This window comes from Salvelinus alpinus, chromosome 27, assembly GCF_045679555.1.
Source record: "Salvelinus alpinus chromosome 27, SLU_Salpinus.1, whole genome shotgun sequence".
Classification (NCBI taxonomy): domain Eukaryota; kingdom Metazoa; phylum Chordata; class Actinopteri; order Salmoniformes; family Salmonidae; genus Salvelinus; species Salvelinus alpinus.
The window spans coordinates 34,034,912-34,053,767 of record NC_092112.1 but is presented as its reverse complement, the minus strand read 5'-3'; the positions used below and the strand labels follow the sequence as shown (position 1 = coordinate 34,053,767).

Here is an 18,856-nt window from a genome sequence, read left to right as displayed (position 1 = left end):
GCCGTTTGATTGCAAATATGCAGAGGGAGTCGACAAGATAACACACAGAAGGCTGTTGTATAAAACACCTGTCTCTGGATTACATCTTCAAACTAAGGGCCACCATGGCATCCGTGACAGAGTGGGAGAAGCGTCCATCAATTTTCTGTTTCCATCAGGCCCGTCATAAAAATGTTTTATCCGACATGCACTTTACTCGCATAAAAAGGTTGGATGGAAACCTGGTTATTGATATGAACATATATTCACAGCATGACATTCATGCAAGCATTAAAATATATTTACAACCAAAAAGTAATGTGAAATGCACTCATAACTTGTGCCATAAGCAATAAAAGGGTTAGCTGACAACGTCACGAAAATGATGTGCGCGCTTCAAAAGGTGCAGATGGATGTGTGTTGTTTCTGTTCTGGATGGTCAGATAGCAACAATGACAAGAAACTGCCACATGGTAAATTGTAAGTGGCTCGTTTCAACTTGTTTGATCTTGTTCTTAATATGTCTTGTTTTGAGGTAGTAGGTAAGAGGGAGTTGAGTGATACATTGATTGATGTCTAAAATGTGTTAGCTAACCAACAACGGTAATGACGTATTTGAGACACAAGTGCTCATTGTGCAACTTTATGTTTTCAATATACATTCAATATACATTGGGAATGAAATATACTGTAGTTAACATGTTATCAACAATCTAAGCCAACCCTGTCTGTTTTACCACATATTTGAGCACGCCTCGGTTTTGTTGCTTAACTATCAACCTCTACGTATTTAGACTAAGCTTCGTCTGGGCTTGATATAGCCAGCTAGCTAAGCTACAGTAACTGCATGCTTAGAATTGCATCATGGGAGACTAAATGCACCCTGGGAATCATAGTATGCTGTAGACGAGCGCAATACAGAAGCTTCAAAATGACAAAAACAATGAATCGTGCAGTGTGACTAACAAAAATGATAAAACATCAAAATGTGTATCAAATCTTAAAATAGTACACATATACTAACAGCATAATAACTTTTTATAAATTGGCGGAATTGTCCTTTAATTGAACATTTTGTAGAGGTTGATACATTTTTCAGAAGGGAAAATCAAGTCTGAAATTTCAAAGTGGAAATTACAATCTTCAGAAGCCTTTTTAGACCTCAAATACACTACAAGCTTTACATTTCCTGCATTACAGGAAAGTTCTTCAGCAACAGGGTGACCTAATTAAGATCCTACATCTGTGTATAATTCTATGGACCCAGCATGGTCTGCAAGGTAAGGTATACTGCGTATCCATTCCAAACATGCTTTCTTTCAGTTTGAGAAGACAGTTATTTTTTACTTGAAAGAATGGGTTGTGACCAGGATTGTAGTGGAGCAAAAACACCCTCTATGTGCCTTTTTACATTGTAAAAAGCAATTACACAAAACTAAATTGGCAATGTTAGCATTCGTTTTTTACGTTGTAAGTCAACTCAACCAGCATAAAGCATTTTCCCAAAAATGTTTGCCACTATGTCGCCAATTGTAAGTGACAATTTTATATACGGTTTACACGTAAGGCATCGGAGGATATGTCCTAAAATGTGCACTGTACCCCAGTTACCTTCTTCAGTTTCTCCACCATCTCCTCGAGGCTGAGGTCTCCGCTGTGCGACACCTTGTTCTCCATCTGGGTCAGCCAGTCGCACAGCTCCTTGTTCTTGTCATTGAAGATGGTCCAGGCACTGAGCCGGTCGGCGATCTCCTGCCTGCGTAGGGATACCTGAGAAGAGAAGGGAGGGGGGAGGGTGAGTATATGTTGCCACATGTGAAACACTGGAATGTACCATGCATTCATGTATTAGGTTTCTTGACAGGGTGTCAAACTCAATTCCCAGTGCCTGCTGGATTTTGCGCTTTGCAATTGAGTTCAAGGGAGGAACGGAAACCTACGTTAAGTGCGATCCTCAAGGACTGGATTTTGCTTGATAGACTAACAGGGGAAGGGATTGACAATCAGATGCGGAAAAAACATTGTGATGGGGGTCTTTCCTAGCCTGGTCCCAGATCTGTTTGTCCTTTCGCCTAATCATTTGCAAACATGGCATGACAATGAGGGAGTTGACATGATAGCACAAACAGATCAGAACAGAAACTCAAGCTAGGTCTTGCCCCTCCAGTCTGGAACTATATGGCCACCTCAATTTAAATTAATAATTTTAGCCACTTTAACAGCGTTAACTGAAAGTTAAGTTAAATAATACCTTCAGTAATGTTATTCTGATTGACAAAAAACAGATCTCAGGTCCAAAATGCAATATTTTGTCAAGTTACTTCAACACCCAGACCATAACAGAAAAACCTGAGAAGTTGGCCACATTTAACACAAAAACAGGCACTGTCAACTAACTGTGTCACGCCTACTCCCGCTCCTGCTACACCTGTCGCCGGTTTACTAACAACCGGTCTTGGAAACCATCATTATGCACACCTGCACCCCATCATCATGCACACCTGGACTTCATCACCACCTTGATTACTTCCACTTTATCTAGCACTTTGTACCCTCACTCATCAGGCAGTATTGGTTCTGTTTTCATGTCCAGACGCGTCGCATCCTACACGGGAGTATTGCTCCATGTTGGTTATTATTAAACTCACCACTGCACCTGCTTCCTGACTCCCTGCATCTCTGTTACAGAATACTGCCTCAAAATATGGAAGCAGCAGAAGAGGAAGACATCTACCAGATGATCGACTAACAGGGACATCTACTCCAACACCACGATCAGCTGGCGCAACTGGGTGCGGCTATAGACGAGATCCTCCGCGTCCTCCACTGCCTCGACACCACCCGAGAGAGTTAACCTCCAACTAACGAAGGGCCTTCTACCAAGAGTCGTCCCAGCGAGCCAGTCCCCCATCCTACACAGCAGTCCACCCTGGTCAGCGATGCCCAACTGTTCCTCCTGGACAAATATGACTGGACTCCATCCAAATGCTGTGACTTCCTACTCCAGTGCTCCCTCTATTTCGCCCAACGAGAGGTCCAAGGTTGCCACAGTAATTTCCCTGCTGCCCGGGGGGTGGTGCCCAGACCGCTGCGGAGTACACCCTCATCTTCCGGACTGTGCCAGCCTCCAGCAGATGGAATAAGCCAGCGCTACGCACCCTATTCCGAAGAGGACTGCGCAAGGAGGTCCAGACGGAGTTGGAATGCCGGGATGATAACCTTTGCTTGGAAAGCACACATCAATGGCCATCAGCCTGTACAACCTTCTTCGGGCACCAGCTCCTGCAGTGTCCGGGGTGTCCCAACCCAAAGTCCACTGGGACAGAGGGCCGGCCCAATGATCATTCGTCTCCCAGGGTAGGCGTGAGTATTTCTTCATCATTTTCCGCCAAACACTTCCTGGTTTCCATTTCACTGGTGGGCTGTCCCTCAGGTGTTGTCTCTACGGCTCTAGTGAACACCGGTGCCGCAGGGAATTTTATTGACCAGGCCCTTGTCTCCTCCCTGAACATTACCTCGTATCTGCTCTCCTCTCCTTTTCCAGTCCAAGCCTTGGATAAACTACCATTGGGATTCGGCACTATCACACACATCACAGCACCACTCACCCTCACTGTGGGGCCCTTGCACTGGGAAAGCCTTCCCTTCCTCATTACCACAGGTCCCGTACACAAAATCATCCTCGGCCTCCCGTGGCTCCAACAGTATTACCCCACCATCTCCTGGTCGAGGATTAAAACCACTGCATGGGCACCCGGATGTCAGAAGACCTGCTTTCCCTTACCTTGTGGTTCCACGTCGGTTGAGAGTCCTGTGACTACCCTCCACGCCACCATTCAATCCTCCCATATCATTGGCCCCGTGTTTTGTGACGTAAATGTGGACAGCCGCCAGGCTCTGGAGAGGGAACCCGCGCCTGCTACCTGCCCTCCTGAGCGCATCTACGTCCCCACGGAGGTGTGGGGTCGGTTCTTGACCTGGGCATACACATCCTTCGCCGCTGGACACCCGGGTATTACGTGCACTATTTCATCCATCTCCGAAGTACTGGTGGCCCACGTCAGCACAGGACGTCACCCGTCAATTCATGCTCCATATGTGCCCAAACAATCTCCCCGGCACACTCCAGCAGGGAAACTCCTTCCCCTTCCCGCTTCCCTTGGTCCCATCTGTCCATAGATTTTGTTACTGCCATTTTTATCCCTCTGGTCTTCCTACCCCTCTCCAGGTCGCTGAGGCACTATTCCAGCAGATTTTCCGGCACGATGGCCTTCCTGAGGACATCGTCTTCGACCGTGGCCCCCAATTCACGCCATGGGTATGGAAAGCCTTGATGGAGAAGCTGAGGGTCACAGTAAGCCTCACTTCTGGGTACCGGCCTCAGTCTAACAAGTTTGAGAGGATGAACCAGGTACTGGGGAGGTTCCTGAGGAGTCACTGCCAGGACGGGCACGGTTCTTTCTCTGGGCAGAGTACGCCCAGAATTCCTACAGTGCATCACTCCCCCATTGTGCTGACTCTCTTCCAGTGTGTTCTGGGATATCAGCCAGCCCTGGCGCCATGGACCCCGAGCCAGACTGAAGCTCCTGCAGTGGATGAGTGGTTCAGGCATGCAGAAAAGTTTTGGAACGATGCCCACGTGAGGCTCCAGCGCACTGTCAGAAGGAGCATGTGGATCGCCACCACAGTTAGGGTCCTGTGTTCCATCCTGGTGATCGTGTCTGGCTCTCCACCAGGAACCTCTCACTCTGCCTGCCCTGTAAGAAGTCTGAGCCCCCAGTTCGTGGGGCCGTTCAAGGTCCTCCGGAGGATCAACGACGTGACATATAGATTACAGCTCCCCCCTAACTACCAGATCTCACCCTCTTTTCATGTTTCCCTCAGGCCGGTGGTTTATGGTCCCTTGGTGGATGCCATCCCCCACAACACCCCTCCTGACTCCCAACGTTGTGGGGGTTGGCTCCAGTACCTGGTGGACTGGGAGGAGTACGGTCCAGAGGAGCGGTGTTGGGTCCCGGTGGACGACATTCTAGATCCCAACATCATTCAATATTTCCACCATCTCCGTCCGGACCGGCCCACTCCTCGCCCTCGGAGCCACCCTCCTGGCCCGGCATCGTCCGGTGGCTGGAGTAGTGCGTCGGGGGGTACTGTCACACCTACTCCCACTCTGGTGCATGACGCCGGTTTCTAACCACCGGTCCTGGCAACCCATCATTACGGACACCTGCGCCCCATCATAATGCACGCCTGGACTTCATCACCACCTTGATTACTTCCCCTTTATCTAGCACTCTGTATCCTCACTCATCAGGCAGTATTGCTTCTGTTTTCATGTCCAGACGCTTCTCTTGTTTTGTATCGCTCCATGTTTGTTACTATTAAACTGAATACCTGCGTCACTGTGAGTGAGGTTGAGTCTAAATAACTCAAAGATAACACCATACAATGCAGGTCTGTTGAAAGTAGCCCATAAATAATACCCTGAAGTGCCAAAGGACTTTGAAAATGCCAATCCAAGTGGATTGGTTTTGTATCACTGTGCGAGCAAGGTTTTCAGCTGTATTCTAACGCTCCCATGCTATCGATGCCTATCAGTAAGGGGGCTACTTTAAGAGTGCTTTTGGCTACTAATGCAAAATTGTACAGGCCCAAAAGTGCTTGTTATAAAACCTCCCTGCTGTCCATTCCATTCTGTGAATAATCTAGTTCCACCAGAAGATATAAGTGGAAAGGCAGGGTACAAATATCCTACAGTACATAGTCTTATTCCTATTAAAGCAGCCGAATGCAAGTTTGACCCAGTTGTATAAAGTTGGCTTGTTCCAGAAATGTGGACCTCTGACACATTTCATTGTACATTGAAAAGCAACAAGGAAAATGTATTTCAGTGTACTTTGTGAATTGACTGAGTTGAAATGGAATTGATCCCAACCGTTGTGTGTACCAGTTCACTATAAGGCAATGCAAATGCAAGAACCCTGGGGGACTCCCCATAATCAAGTAAATTGAGCGAGGCCTCAAGACAGTCAAGCTTTTTTTTACATAAAATTAATATGGTCCGTTTTCCTAATGAGAGCTTAATGTGTAAATTATATTCCCATTACTCCACAAAGGAGGGGATGCTGATTGTTTTGAGGTCAAAGAGCTTAACTGGCAGGCATTGGTTCATTGGGTTGCCAATATTTCACTGTCTGTTCATTTTTTTTTCACGAGCGTGGCTCTCTCTCACTTAACTTACCATTGAGGCTTAAAATTCTTAATATTCCATTAGGAGCAGTTTCTATTGTGACCTGTCATGCCCTGTGAGGAATTGCGTTGCCACCACAACAATAGGGGACAGGGGCGGTCTCCTGAAACACAGGCAGGCCACAGCCCTGGCTGGCCATCTGTCCCTCAGCCATTCCAGTGACTGGCTCCACCTGCAACCTGTTAGCCTTCTGGGGACAGCGCCATGTGTTGTGGGGACACTGTCATGTGGGACACACTGTCATATAAGGGCTCCATTGTGGTTCTATGAAGCATACAAGCATGATATGCACATCCCCAACTTCAGAAAGCCTGTAATGGGCAAAAATATACTGTAGATATACAGTACCAAAACTTAATATCAGCTAAATATTCACAATTTGAAAGATAGCTTCATTACTCACATGTTTTTTAATTATTAATGTAATACCCATTCCCCATGTAAATCTCCACTGTGTAGGATGTATTACATTTCAAAACCAAATCATCTCTCATCTTATCATCTTAAAAATATTGCATTACTCAATTAATTGGTTGAATATCTTTAATGATTTCGGCATTAAATGTAATACATGCTAAAGGGGAGATACGGAAATTGATCTCAAAATGCTAATATTGCTTATTGTAGTGGATTGTAAAACAAAACCAAAGTGTGGATTGACGTCACTCCTTGCCCATAGACTGCTTTCAAGGTAAGGAAACAAATGTCTAAATATGTAAAATGACTGAACTATCACTTGAGCCTATTTATAATAGCAATGCAACACTATCTTTGAAGGAGAACTAATGGCTGCTGCCAGCTCTGTGTCCCCACAAGTGCACCAGTTTCAACAATTTCCCTAACATGTTGCAAGTTGGGGCAGTCCCTGGAACCATGAGGGCACCATTGTTGCTCCAACAACAAGTTAGTCATCAGAAAAAAACATTAACAGGCATTTATACAAAAATGCTCTGTTTGTTTTTGATTTAAAGGGAGATGTAACTGTAGCTTGGAATACTGACCTCTGCCCAGCTAAAGAGCTAAACACCTCCATTCACTGTTGTTAAAACTAGTCTGCATGCTAATTTAACTTACAGTTAGTAACGGACAAATTCAGTTACAAACTCCAACAGAGGCATTCAAATCACTCACGTGTTGCGGTCATTTCGTCTTACAATCAGTAATAGACAAATTCCGTTACAAACCCCAACAGAACTGTAAATGACCATTTGACCACAGCGTTCGAAACGCCCATGTGCTTGTATCAGGATCCAATTAGGTCTCAAAACAATCAAACTAAATCCTGCCCCCCCCCCCCCAAAAAAACAGTAAATCTTTCTCTCACTGACAAAGATGTACTGTACATCATTAGTAAAATATTATACCACATGAGAGCACAAATACTAATGTCTCTTAGAGGCATTCAGAACCTCAACCCCTGAAACACAGTATGTGCAAATAACTATTGAGGAGATATTAAAAGGGCGCACTGGAAATGTCAAATGTTCAACACTATGTAATGTCAAACTCTTAAATTTTAAGCAGAAATAGAAACACATTACATTTTCTAATAATATTTTTAGTAGTGGCATTCCATTCAGCCACATGTCAGTTTTTCCCTCCATTCCATGCTGCTCCTATTCTCTTTTTGCACTGCCATGAATGAGTGTGTTTTGTGTGTGTCTCCACTCGCTGGACACACATTCACCGGTCAAAGCCCCAGTAGTGGAGGAGCCTTTTGTGTGGCCAGAACATAGCTAGTGACTACTCTATTTTATATCTCTCCCTTCCCTCCCTCTCATCCACTTTCACTCTCTCAAATAAAATCAGTCTTCCTCCCTCTCTAACACACACACTGACAGACAGACATCTTACATCTTATTTCTCTTTCCCTACCTCTCTCCATCCATGCCCCTCTCACCTTTAGACAGAGTTCCTCCCACTGGCAGTGCAGCTGCTCCACCTGTCCTTGTAGTAGGGTAGCATCCCCGGCCAAGATGTACTGGGACAGATCCGTCTTCATGGAGGACAACTCCTTCACTCCACCAGCCCACAACTCCAGAGAGGCCTCGTTTTCCTGCATAACACACACACGTACACAACACACACACCACTGACCGGTCAGGCACCCCGGCGCTGTAGTAAGTGCATACTAGTCGAGTACGTGTGTGTTTCTCTCTCTCTGTGTCTGTATGTGTGTCTCTCTCTCTTTCTCTCAAGGATTAAGGGAGGGGGAGGGGAGCAAGGGGATAACTGGGAGGGGAGAGGAGGGAAGTGAAGGGGGGAAGGAAGAGGGGGGAAAGGGGGAAACAGGGAGGAGTGTAGGAAACTCATAATAGTGGGACTCAGTGGGTGGCAGGATAATGGGAGCCCCCAAAACCTGTTGGTAACTCTGGCCCCTCTGAGTGCCTGAAAAAAACCCTCAATCAATTCACTTTCCCCCAGTCAAATTCAAACTCAAACAACTTTTACTGGCATGACAGGAGTGATACCCAACACAGCAATGATTTTACATAGCTGCAGTGATGAAATTACAAACCCAAACAAGTAAATGTGTGTGCTAAGAAAGCCAAAGAAGGTGTATTAGAGACAACAACAAAAAATACCATGTCTCTCCTCGTATCTTAGTGCGCGTCCCAAATGGGGCCCTATTCCTTATATAATGAAGTACTTTTGACCAGAGCCTTATGGACCCTGGTCAAAAGTAATACATTATAGGGTATAGTGTGCCATTTGGGATGTGACTAAACACTTCTTTACCCTTTTTTCCTCCTTTTCCTACATCGTTTTGTTGTTTTTTGTTTCCTTGCCTTATTATGTAAAGTGTGTTGAGACCCATGGACAATGCACTTTAAATGAACCTGATTGCACTTGACTTGACTATCTTTGCCACTGTTATCCTCATTCTTCACAATAGAAGTACCTCTCCAATGAGACCTTGATCAACAGCCGCGCACAAAATGAGATTAAAGGGTTAGTTCACTCAAAAACTATATTTTAGTATTTTGTTCATTAGTGCACTGTTAATATAATATTTTTGTATCGGTAAAGTGTATTATGCAAGAAATGGCGGTGGAAACGCCTTTATGAGTCACTCGATGATATGGTGTGTGGTCCAACCACTACAACTTAGAAACCATGCAGTTTATTAGGCTACAGATGACATAAATGATGATGAACTTCACAGGGTGGTGAAAGCGCAAGGTGATGAGTTTGATGCTACTTTCAAATAAATATTGAGGGTCTTATTATGGAAAAATTATGATCGATGACAAATAAAAATATTATCGCTCTTATACATAATAGGCAAATCTCATCATGTATAGCCTACCCGCACAACCTACCCGCACAGTATCTGTTGTTGGCTAGAGCACACATGTCAAGACCAAAGTAGGCACATACATTTGCTATTTAACGCAACAGTTTTGGTGACAAAACTATCACTAGATGAAAGTTACATGACAAATAAAATGTTTGTGTGCACTACCTCATCACACCCTGATCGCACCAAGTCCGTTTGGTGTAAACACACCTCTGGTGGGAAAATACACATATTTTCTTTATGCGGATTTTAGATTATTTGCATAAAAATTGGTCGCTAATTGGTTGGAAACCTAGCTAGTGTTACTCACCTATTGACTTACCTTCTAAGCTAACAGCACGGAGAGGTTCAAATCCACCCACACAGAGAGATACTAATATACACAGCTCAATGTCACAAAGTGGGATGCACACACACGCAGTTGCATGTAAGCACACGCAGACACACACTAGCACGTATGTATGCACACTGGCATGCGTGTCCACACACACACACACACACACACACACACACACACACACACACACACACACACACACACACACACACACACACACACACACACACACACACACACACACACACACACACACACACACACACACACACCCAGATTGAGAAGGTAGTCACCTCTGTGAGCTTCTCTTCACCCTGTAGCTCCTCCAGCTTCTCTGGCAGCGGTTGCTTCAGCCTGTCCCTGAGCTCATCCAGTTTGTGTGCGCTGTCGACTAGTTTGACCTGAAAGTGGCCCCAATTCTACAAGATATAGAGAAGGTAAATTCAACAATCTCATTGACAATATTAGTTTACAGTTCAGTTCAGCAAAAAACAACATCAGATTAAATTGAATAGCGTGACTTAGGTAAATTATATTATTCTATGGGCAAAAAGGGTTTCCAGAAATAGACAGGTCACACCTCTCCACATCCATAATCAAAAGTTTCAAATGCATTTTCTGAATATACCACTAAGACACAAATGTTACCCCAACTCTAATCAAAGATTCAGTCACACATTTGAGTGGGAGATTGGTGTGTATTTCCCTTTCTTTAATGACAATTAGCTATCTCTATTTCAGACATTGTCTTAGCCTGATTCCACTGTTGTGCTTGTGTCACGGCCTGGTCTGTTTCACCTGTTCCTGTGATTGTCTCCACCCCCTCCAGGTGTCGCTTATTTCCCCCAGTGTATTTATCCCTGTGTTTCCTGTCTCTCTGTGCCAGTTTGTCTTGTATGTTTAGTCAAGTCAACCAGTGTGTTTTCCCCGTACTCCTTTTCCATTCGTTTTTATAGTCTTCCCGGTTCTGACCCCTGCCTGACTCTGGACTACTTTCCTGCCTGCCTGATTATCCTGCCTGCCCTGACCTTGATTCTGCCTGCCCTTCGGTACCTATTGGACTCTGATCTGGTTTTTACCTTTTTGCCTGTCCACGACCATTCTCTTGCCTACTCCTTTGGATTAATAAACATTGTAAGACTCCAACCATCTGCCTCCTGTGTCTGCATCTGGGTCTCGCTTTGATAGCTTGGGGATTTCCCATTCACCGGGGCTGACATAAACTGTTTGACTTGGCCTCCTAAATCTGCCTCCTGTGTCTGCATCTGGGTCTCGCCTTGTGCCTATATAGCTTGGGGATTTCCCTTTCACCGGGGCTGACATAAACTCTGACTTGGCCTCCTGAATACCTATTTAGTGCACTACTTTTGACCAGGACCCATAGGGCTCTGGTAAAAAGTATAGTGCCTTCAAAAAGTATTCATACCCCTTGACTTATTCCATATTTTGTTGTGTTACAGCCTGAATTCAAAATGTATTAAATGTATATTTTCTTAACAGATGCAAAGTGTAAACATGTTTTTAGAAATGTTTGCTAATTTGTGGAAAATGTAAATGTCACAGCAGTCCGTGACCGGGAGTCCCATGAGGCGGCGCACAATTGTCCCAGGTTTGTCCGGGTTAGGGGATGGTTTGGCCGGCCCGGGATGTCCTTGTCCCACCGCGCTCTAGCAACTCCTTGTGGTGGCCAGGGCGCCTGCAAGCTGACTTCGAACGTCAGTTGTACGGTGTTTCCTCCAACACATTGGTGTGGCTGGCTTCCGGGTTAATCAAGCAGTGTGTCAAGAAGCAGTGCGGCTTGGCAGGGTTGTGTTTTGGGGGACGCATGGCTCTCGACCTTCGCCTCTCCAGAGTCTGTATGGGAGTTGCAGCGATGAGACAAGACTGTAACTATAAATTGGATATCACGATATTGGTGAGAAAAAAGGGGTAAAAGTACCAAAAAATATATAAAATAAAAAATAATGTATGGTGTTATCTCCTCAGTTGGATCAACAACATTGTCACAGCCAAAACTCGAACTGCTTTAAAGTCTCCAATGTCCTCATGGGGAAATGCCTGAGCGGTTTCCTTCCTCTCTGGCAATGGAGTTAGGAAGGACACCTGTATCTTTGTAGTGACTGGGTATTGTGTATTGATAACCAATAAAGTGTAATTCATAACTTCACCATCCTCAATAGATGGGTTAGCTGACAACGTCTCAAAAATGATGTGCATGCTTCCATGGGGCAGAAGTCAACATGTTTTGATTCTGGATGGCCAGACTGCTAACAAGAATGATAGGAAACTGACATGTAGGGGATTGTAAGTGGCTCGTTTTAGCTCATTTAATATTATTCTTGATACCATGTCTTGTTTTGAGGTGTTTTGACTGATTTCATGTCAATGTTCATGTGGCTAAAATTAGCTAGATAACTATCCAACAACTGTAACGATGTATTTGAGAGAAGTGCTCATTGTGCAAATATATTTATGTTTTCAATAAACATTGGAGACGAAATATGGCTTACCAGTGTCAGCCAGTGACACAACATCTCAGTTTAATGTGGGAAAAGTCAAGGTGTGTGAATGCTTTCTGAAGGCATTGTAGTGTATTATATAGGGAATTGGGTGTCATTTTGGACACAACACTTAACTTGGCCTCCGTGGCCTCTGCTTTCACGCAGATCCTATGGAAGGGGTTCACACAACTAACCCGACCCCCCAGGTTGTCGTAAACAACACTCACAGATGAGGTCATAATGGTTCCAACAGACAGCAACAAGTGTGAGTAGTCACTAGATGGCCACTCTAGAATGGTATAATTTGGTTTGCATGGGGTTTTCAAAGGGTTGGGATTAGGGTTAGGGTAAAGGTTTGGGTTTATGGTGGTTGAAATCGTGTTTGTGGTTATGAGGTGCGATACTTGTGCCCTTTCTAGCATGGCCTGATAGCAAACACTCAAAGCAAGCCCCTTTCGAGGCTCACGGCTGCCTCTGTGTCACAGCAACAACCAATCAGATTCAGCAGCCTGAGGGGTGTGGTTTCATCCATCCTTTAAGACAGAGGTAAAGGAACCGCTCCTAAATTGACTTCAGGTTCAAATCTAGGATCAGTTTTTACGGTGAAAACTGCAAAACTGACTTTACATCATCATCATCATCTCGGGAAAATGTCATCCTAAACCGTAGTGACAACTTTAAATTCCCAGACACAGATTAGGCCTAGTACTGGACTGAAAAGTGCTTTCAATGAGAATCTCCTCTTCTTAGTCCAGAGCTAGGCTTAATCTGTGTCTGGAAAATCAGCCCTAATTTTCTCTCTATGAAATGTTTTGTAAAATCAGAATTGGAAATGTCAGTTTACTTCCTGAATTGACTGAATTGAAATGGATGGAATTGAGCCCAACCCAGATGGTGGTAGCAGTAGTGATGGACCATACCGTGCCTAATATTCTGTATTTCTAAGGGTTAGCTGGCAACTGTAAAGTTCACTTTGATTTGATGATGGTGGTAGTGGGTAGTGTTAGGTGGCAGTCAGTTAGAGATTTTGTGTCCGAAAATGATGTATTGTGCCAGTAGGATTCAGTCATCCGTTGATGGATGATGGACAACGGAGAAGATGGCCAGACATAAACCATTTTTTCAAGTATTTGAAAAGTATTCAACTCGCTGCCGAAAAATATTTGAGTTGAAGTTGAGTTTTGATGGAAATACACAGACAATTGTGAATGCATAATATACAATTTCATCCGTGTTATTGCGTCTATGTGTGGCCTTAACCGTAGCTGGCAGCTGGCCCCTGCATGGATTATGGTTAGATTAGGGTTGCTCTTTGATGGCCTTGGCTGTTAGGGGGCTTTCACTGGGCAGTGCACAGATACAGTACATGGTATGTGGGTCAACTGCAGCTAACAGACATTCAAATCACACACACACAGTTGGCAGTCTTTAAGCCTTAACACCCCAATCCCCCAGCCCCACTCATAAAGAAGGGGGTTTTGGTGCTTGTACTGAAGAACATGGGGTAAAGAGAGAGAGAGAGAGAGAGAGAGAGAGAGAGAGAGAGAGAGAGAGAAAGAGATGTGTCATAATTACATATAATTTTAGAGATCCTCTGCCTTAATCATAATCTCCCCTATCAGATGAATTGGAATCCCTGTCTATCGTGAAAGAACAAAAAAAGGTCTGCTCTTTTTGCATTCTGTCTCTGTTTTCTTTGTTTCAAAATAATCTATTATTGGTCGACCCAAATGTTAATGTGTAGGGAGGTGTGCTCCTTTCTGTCCAATAGTAAGGATAATTTCTGAACAATATTTCTGTCCAGTTAGTGGAACACTTTTGGGTCAATAGCAAGCTCAGAGGCAAAAGTTCTGTTTATCCTCTTTAACAGTTTATTTTTATTTTCTTCTTGCACTGATTTTAAAGTTGATGACGATGATATTTGTTTAGCTTAATTGCTTCGTAAAATGCACTGATTGCAAGTTGCTCTGGATAAGAGCATCTGCTAATAGACAAAAAAGGAAAAAATGACTACAATGTAAAATTGGCGCTCACGTTCAAGTGCTTCCAAGAAATTGATTGGTTAATTGATTGACTGATATACCTGAACATTAGTTTCCAGTAGGATTCTCCTTTCTCTCAGTAGCTCCGTGGCGTGGTCCCAGGACTCCTGCAAGGTCTGTAACTCTGTCTGTAGCTGGGCCTGTGTCTGTAGCTCTGCCATGGAGGACAGCAGCCTGCCTGTCTCTAGTGTGTGTCTGTAGAAGCCGTTGTGTTGGGCGAGAGTCTCTTCAGCACGCTGAAGAGGGGAGACAAAGCAGTCTGAGTTACTGTATAGTTTCACCTATGATGGGTTAGCATCTGTTAGCCTATTTAACAGAGGGGAGTAGAAGGTGTTACTTTTTGTGTACTTTTCTTTGTTGTTTTTTTTTGTTATTATTCGATTTGTTATGTTTTTGTTCTTCATACCAGTATTGTGTTTAGACCAAGTTCGGGGATGAGTTGGAGCCGCCAGAGATTTGTTGGGGATGGGGGGCGGGAAGGGTGGGAGGTGTAATTGTTCACAAATTGATTGTACTGATAGTGACTCAATACAACAACAAAAAATCTAAAAATGATTTAACACTATGTTCAACAGGATATCTCAAAAACCTCTCTTTTAGTGTATCAAGTTGTGGAATGAAAATAAACAGCACCTAAAATGTGTTGTGCATTGCGCAATCGCTAGCTGCGGTACTCCAAAATCACATACATGTTTAGAAATAGCAAATATTGCCCTGATAGCTCTGAATTAGCACGGTCTCTATAAAAATGGAATGACCATTCATCACAGATAATTAATTTAATTATATGATGTTCTCACCCCCAGGGAACATGGTAGCTGCTGCAGAGTGCAGAGGGCCTGAGCAGCAGAAGGAAGTAAGGTCTCCACATCTCTCAGCAGCCCCCCTAGCCTCCTCACACCCCGGGTGTAGAACCGCCACTGGCCCAGCCGTTCCTGCACCAGGCTACTTCGCTGCTGTGCCACACTAACAATCCGCTGCCATCGCTCTCTCATCTGGGCAAGCTTTAGGGTGAGGTCAGGCCTGCTTGGAGGAGAGGAAAGTAGAGGGGGAGAGAAGGAAGGGGGAGGAAAGGATAAGATAGGAGGGCAGAGGAGAGAAAATGAGAGGGGAAGGAGAGGAAAGGGGGGAGGAAAAGAGAGAAAATGAGGGCAGAGGTGAGGAGAGAAGAGATAATCAACAATGGTTGATGGCAACAGTATTTTCGGGTCATTTACACCATATAAGGATAACTAGCGAGCACATCACTGAAATACATTACCCCAAAGTGCCCCAGTGCTGCTCCCAGCTTGTGATGTGTGTAGGTTGAATACTGTGACAATAAAACATTTTGAATATCCATGCAAATGGACCACTAAAGCAAGTAATGTATTGTATTGTAATGATACAAAAGGATAACTCCCATTCCATTACATCATGGTAAAAAATCAGATACAAGTCAGAAACAAATACATTTAAGTAGCTAAGGTAGCATTGCAGAGTAAAATGCAAAGGTTTTCTCTGAAAGTAACTGCAAGGGTAGTTCCTTGAATGTAAGTTCAGTGAAAGTAACTAGTGGGGCGTAAAAAAACGTGGTAAGTGGCGGTAGCTTGCTGAGCTCTAAACGTGTCCCATTTGTATTGTTTAAAATTGGTCATTTATGCATTTATTCATAAAAAACGATCGAACTGGAGGGTATATTGATCTATCTCATCATATGCTTAGTCAACAAGCAAAACAAACAAGATCAATACTGTCATCATGCGAAACCCGAAGAGAAGCGGCCGTCCCAACATTCTAACACTATGGGCGGAGAAACCGAGAGAGAATACCCCACTTCTTCTCCAGGGACGACAGTGCTCCGTTGGCCACCATGAATGAGCAACTGAAGAAGCTCGATTTGATCTCTGGGCTATTGGTAGAAATTTAGGCCCTAAAATGATCTATGGAGTTCCACAAGAAATGAATCCCGGAGGTAAGGGCAGAAAATTAAACCCTCCGAGCCACAGTAGCGACCCTCCAAACTACAACAAATACACTCCAGGATGACAATAAATAAATGAAGGCGGCAATACAAGACTTAAAATGCAGAATCATAAGGCACAACATTGTCAGCATGGGGGTGGAAGAGGAGGAAAAAGAAGACTACCAAAGGGCACATCGGTTTGGTAGGAAGGTTCCCAACAAACCGAAACTAACCCACTAAAATATGAAAGTGGCAGTTCTGGAAAGAGGAAGGGAACTGAAGGGAAACATTTTGTCTATCAATGAGCTGGTGAAATACTGGTGAAATCATATGGTAGGAGGCGCATACTGTGCCGTATTCCAAAACACCACAGGGTCAAAAAGTATAACCCTGCCGTACTGAGCCAGTAATTCCCAATTAGGCATACACAACACTACATGTTTATTTTACAATCTCTCTCTCTCTCTCACTCTCTATAGGCCTACCTTTGCGTTCTCGTGAACAGTCCCCCCTCCTCATCATGTCTGGATGGAAATGCACTAAAATGATATCAGACTGAATGACTTTCCACTAAGAGTAGCAGGGCTAAGTGGCAGGCTATCGAGGCGGTGCCGATACAGCAAAAACAATGCAGAGAGAAAACAAGAGAAATAATAGAACATAATAACATGAGGAATAAATACACGATGAGTAACATTAACTTGGCTATATACACAGGGTACCAGTACTGAGTCGATGTGCAGGGGTATGAAGTTATTGAGGTAGATATGTACACATAGGTAGGGATAAAGTGACTAGGCAACAGGATAGATAATAAACAGTAGCATTAGCATATATGATGAGTCAAAAGAGTTAGTGCAAAAAGGGTAAATGCAGATAGTCCGGGTTAACTATTTAAAGTGGAACTGACAGTGTTTTACCAACATGAAATCTTATTAAAATCTGTTTTACAGATTTACACCCCCAGGAAGAACATGATACCTCTTTTATTACATTTCCTGAGATGCGAACACTTAGTTATGGTCATTTTCAAGTTTTCATACCTTTATAGAATGTGTTAGAGTGATGTAGAGTGACGTAGAGCAAGGCATTTATGAAAATTCTATAACAATATAGAGTGGGAAAGCGGCCGTGCGTTTGGACTATTAATAGACACTGCAGCAAATAAAACCTAATAAAAAAAAGTGTCATCCAGGACCAGACTCGACACAGACCGGTGCGCCATAGCCAATCAGAGCTACAGTAGGCCTATATACAAATAAGGCATTTACCACACGGGCCTGCCATCATTCACTTCGAACTGGACTGTGTGCTTACAGGCAGAAGCAACAGCACAACTTTACATCATTAGAAAGCATTCGCCGAAAGCCACAAAATACACCTGAATGGATTTCTGCAAATACTGTATGTAAATACCACGGGAGTCCTCTTACATTTGGGAACCTATTGATCAGACAGCCTCAGTTGCCTATGCACAACAACAAGATCATCAAGTAATGTTAGCCAGAGAGAGACGAGCTCAAATCTAACGAGGGAACAGTAGATAAACCCTCTCAAACTTTCTCAGCTTGTAGTTGGCCGTCAAAATTGAACTGAAAAATGATGGGGAATAATACAGTAGCTTGCCTGCCAATTCATGCTTGTTCCAATCCACGTTTTGACAACAATGGGAACTTGCCTGCCTGCCCGCCAATTTGATCGATGCCAGATACATTTGATTGATAACTAAGAGATGTGCTAACTGTGGTTAGTCCTTCAAGTTCAGCATAGCTAGCTAGCAAAGTGATATGGGGGAAAAACTCGGTCAACCACCCACTCCTCCAATGACATCTCAACCTCCCAGCAGCTAGTTAGTTAGCTAACTAACAGTAGGACATTTTTCATGAAGGCATGGCTGTTAGGCTAGGACCTATTTGAAAGCCAAAATTGCAGGCCTACTGTTCCGACGCATATCGGCTCACGTTCCTCTTTCTATTGTTTCTCTGTCCCATTCTTCTGTTCCATTTAGGCTGTTAAGTGTAGAGCCCAATGTAAAATTGTATAGATTATGGTTAATAGATAACAACCAATCAGGGCGCCAATATGTTGTGCATAATGAGATATAAATTTTGCCCATCGCAGCTGGCAGTCAAATGACCAAATCGGACTCTAGTTGCCTCATGTGTGGATTGTTAATAATATTTATCATAATTCCATATGTACAGTTGAAGTCGTAAGTTCACATACACTTATGTTGGAGTCATTAAAACTAGTTTTTCAACCACTCCACAAATTTCTTCTTAACAAACTATAGTTTTGGCAAGTCGGTTAGAACACCTACTTTGTGCATGAAACAAGTAATTTTTCCAACAATTGTTTACAGACAGATTATTTCACTGTATCACAATTCCAGTGGGTCAGAAGTTTACATACACTAAGTTGACTGTGAATTTAAACAACTTCGAAAATTCCAGAAAATGACGTCATGGCTTTAGAAGCTTCTGATAGGCTAATTGACATCA

The 18,856-nt window shown here is 43.8% G+C and overlaps 1 protein-coding gene across 3 annotated transcripts in view; it reads right to left on the bottom strand.

Annotated features, from left to right (window-relative positions):
- The window catches only part of syne2a (spectrin repeat containing, nuclear envelope 2a), a 209,188-nt gene that overhangs the window by 29,632 nt on the left and 160,700 nt on the right, over positions 1–18,856 (bottom strand). For 2 of the 3 annotated variants that reach the window (XM_071370396.1, XM_071370394.1), the window contains exons 89-93: positions 15,211–15,436; positions 14,452–14,646; positions 10,161–10,286; positions 8,130–8,285; positions 1,591–1,749 (exon numbers count right to left, since the gene is read on the bottom strand). In XM_071370396.1, coding sequence (XP_071226497.1) covers positions 1,591–1,749; positions 8,130–8,285; positions 10,161–10,286; positions 14,452–14,646; positions 15,211–15,436 — 862 coding nt within the window. The remainder of the gene's footprint in view (positions 1–1,590; positions 1,750–8,129; positions 8,286–10,160; positions 10,287–14,451; positions 14,647–15,210; positions 15,437–18,856) is intronic. The other variant, XM_071370395.1, reaches the window with a different exon arrangement.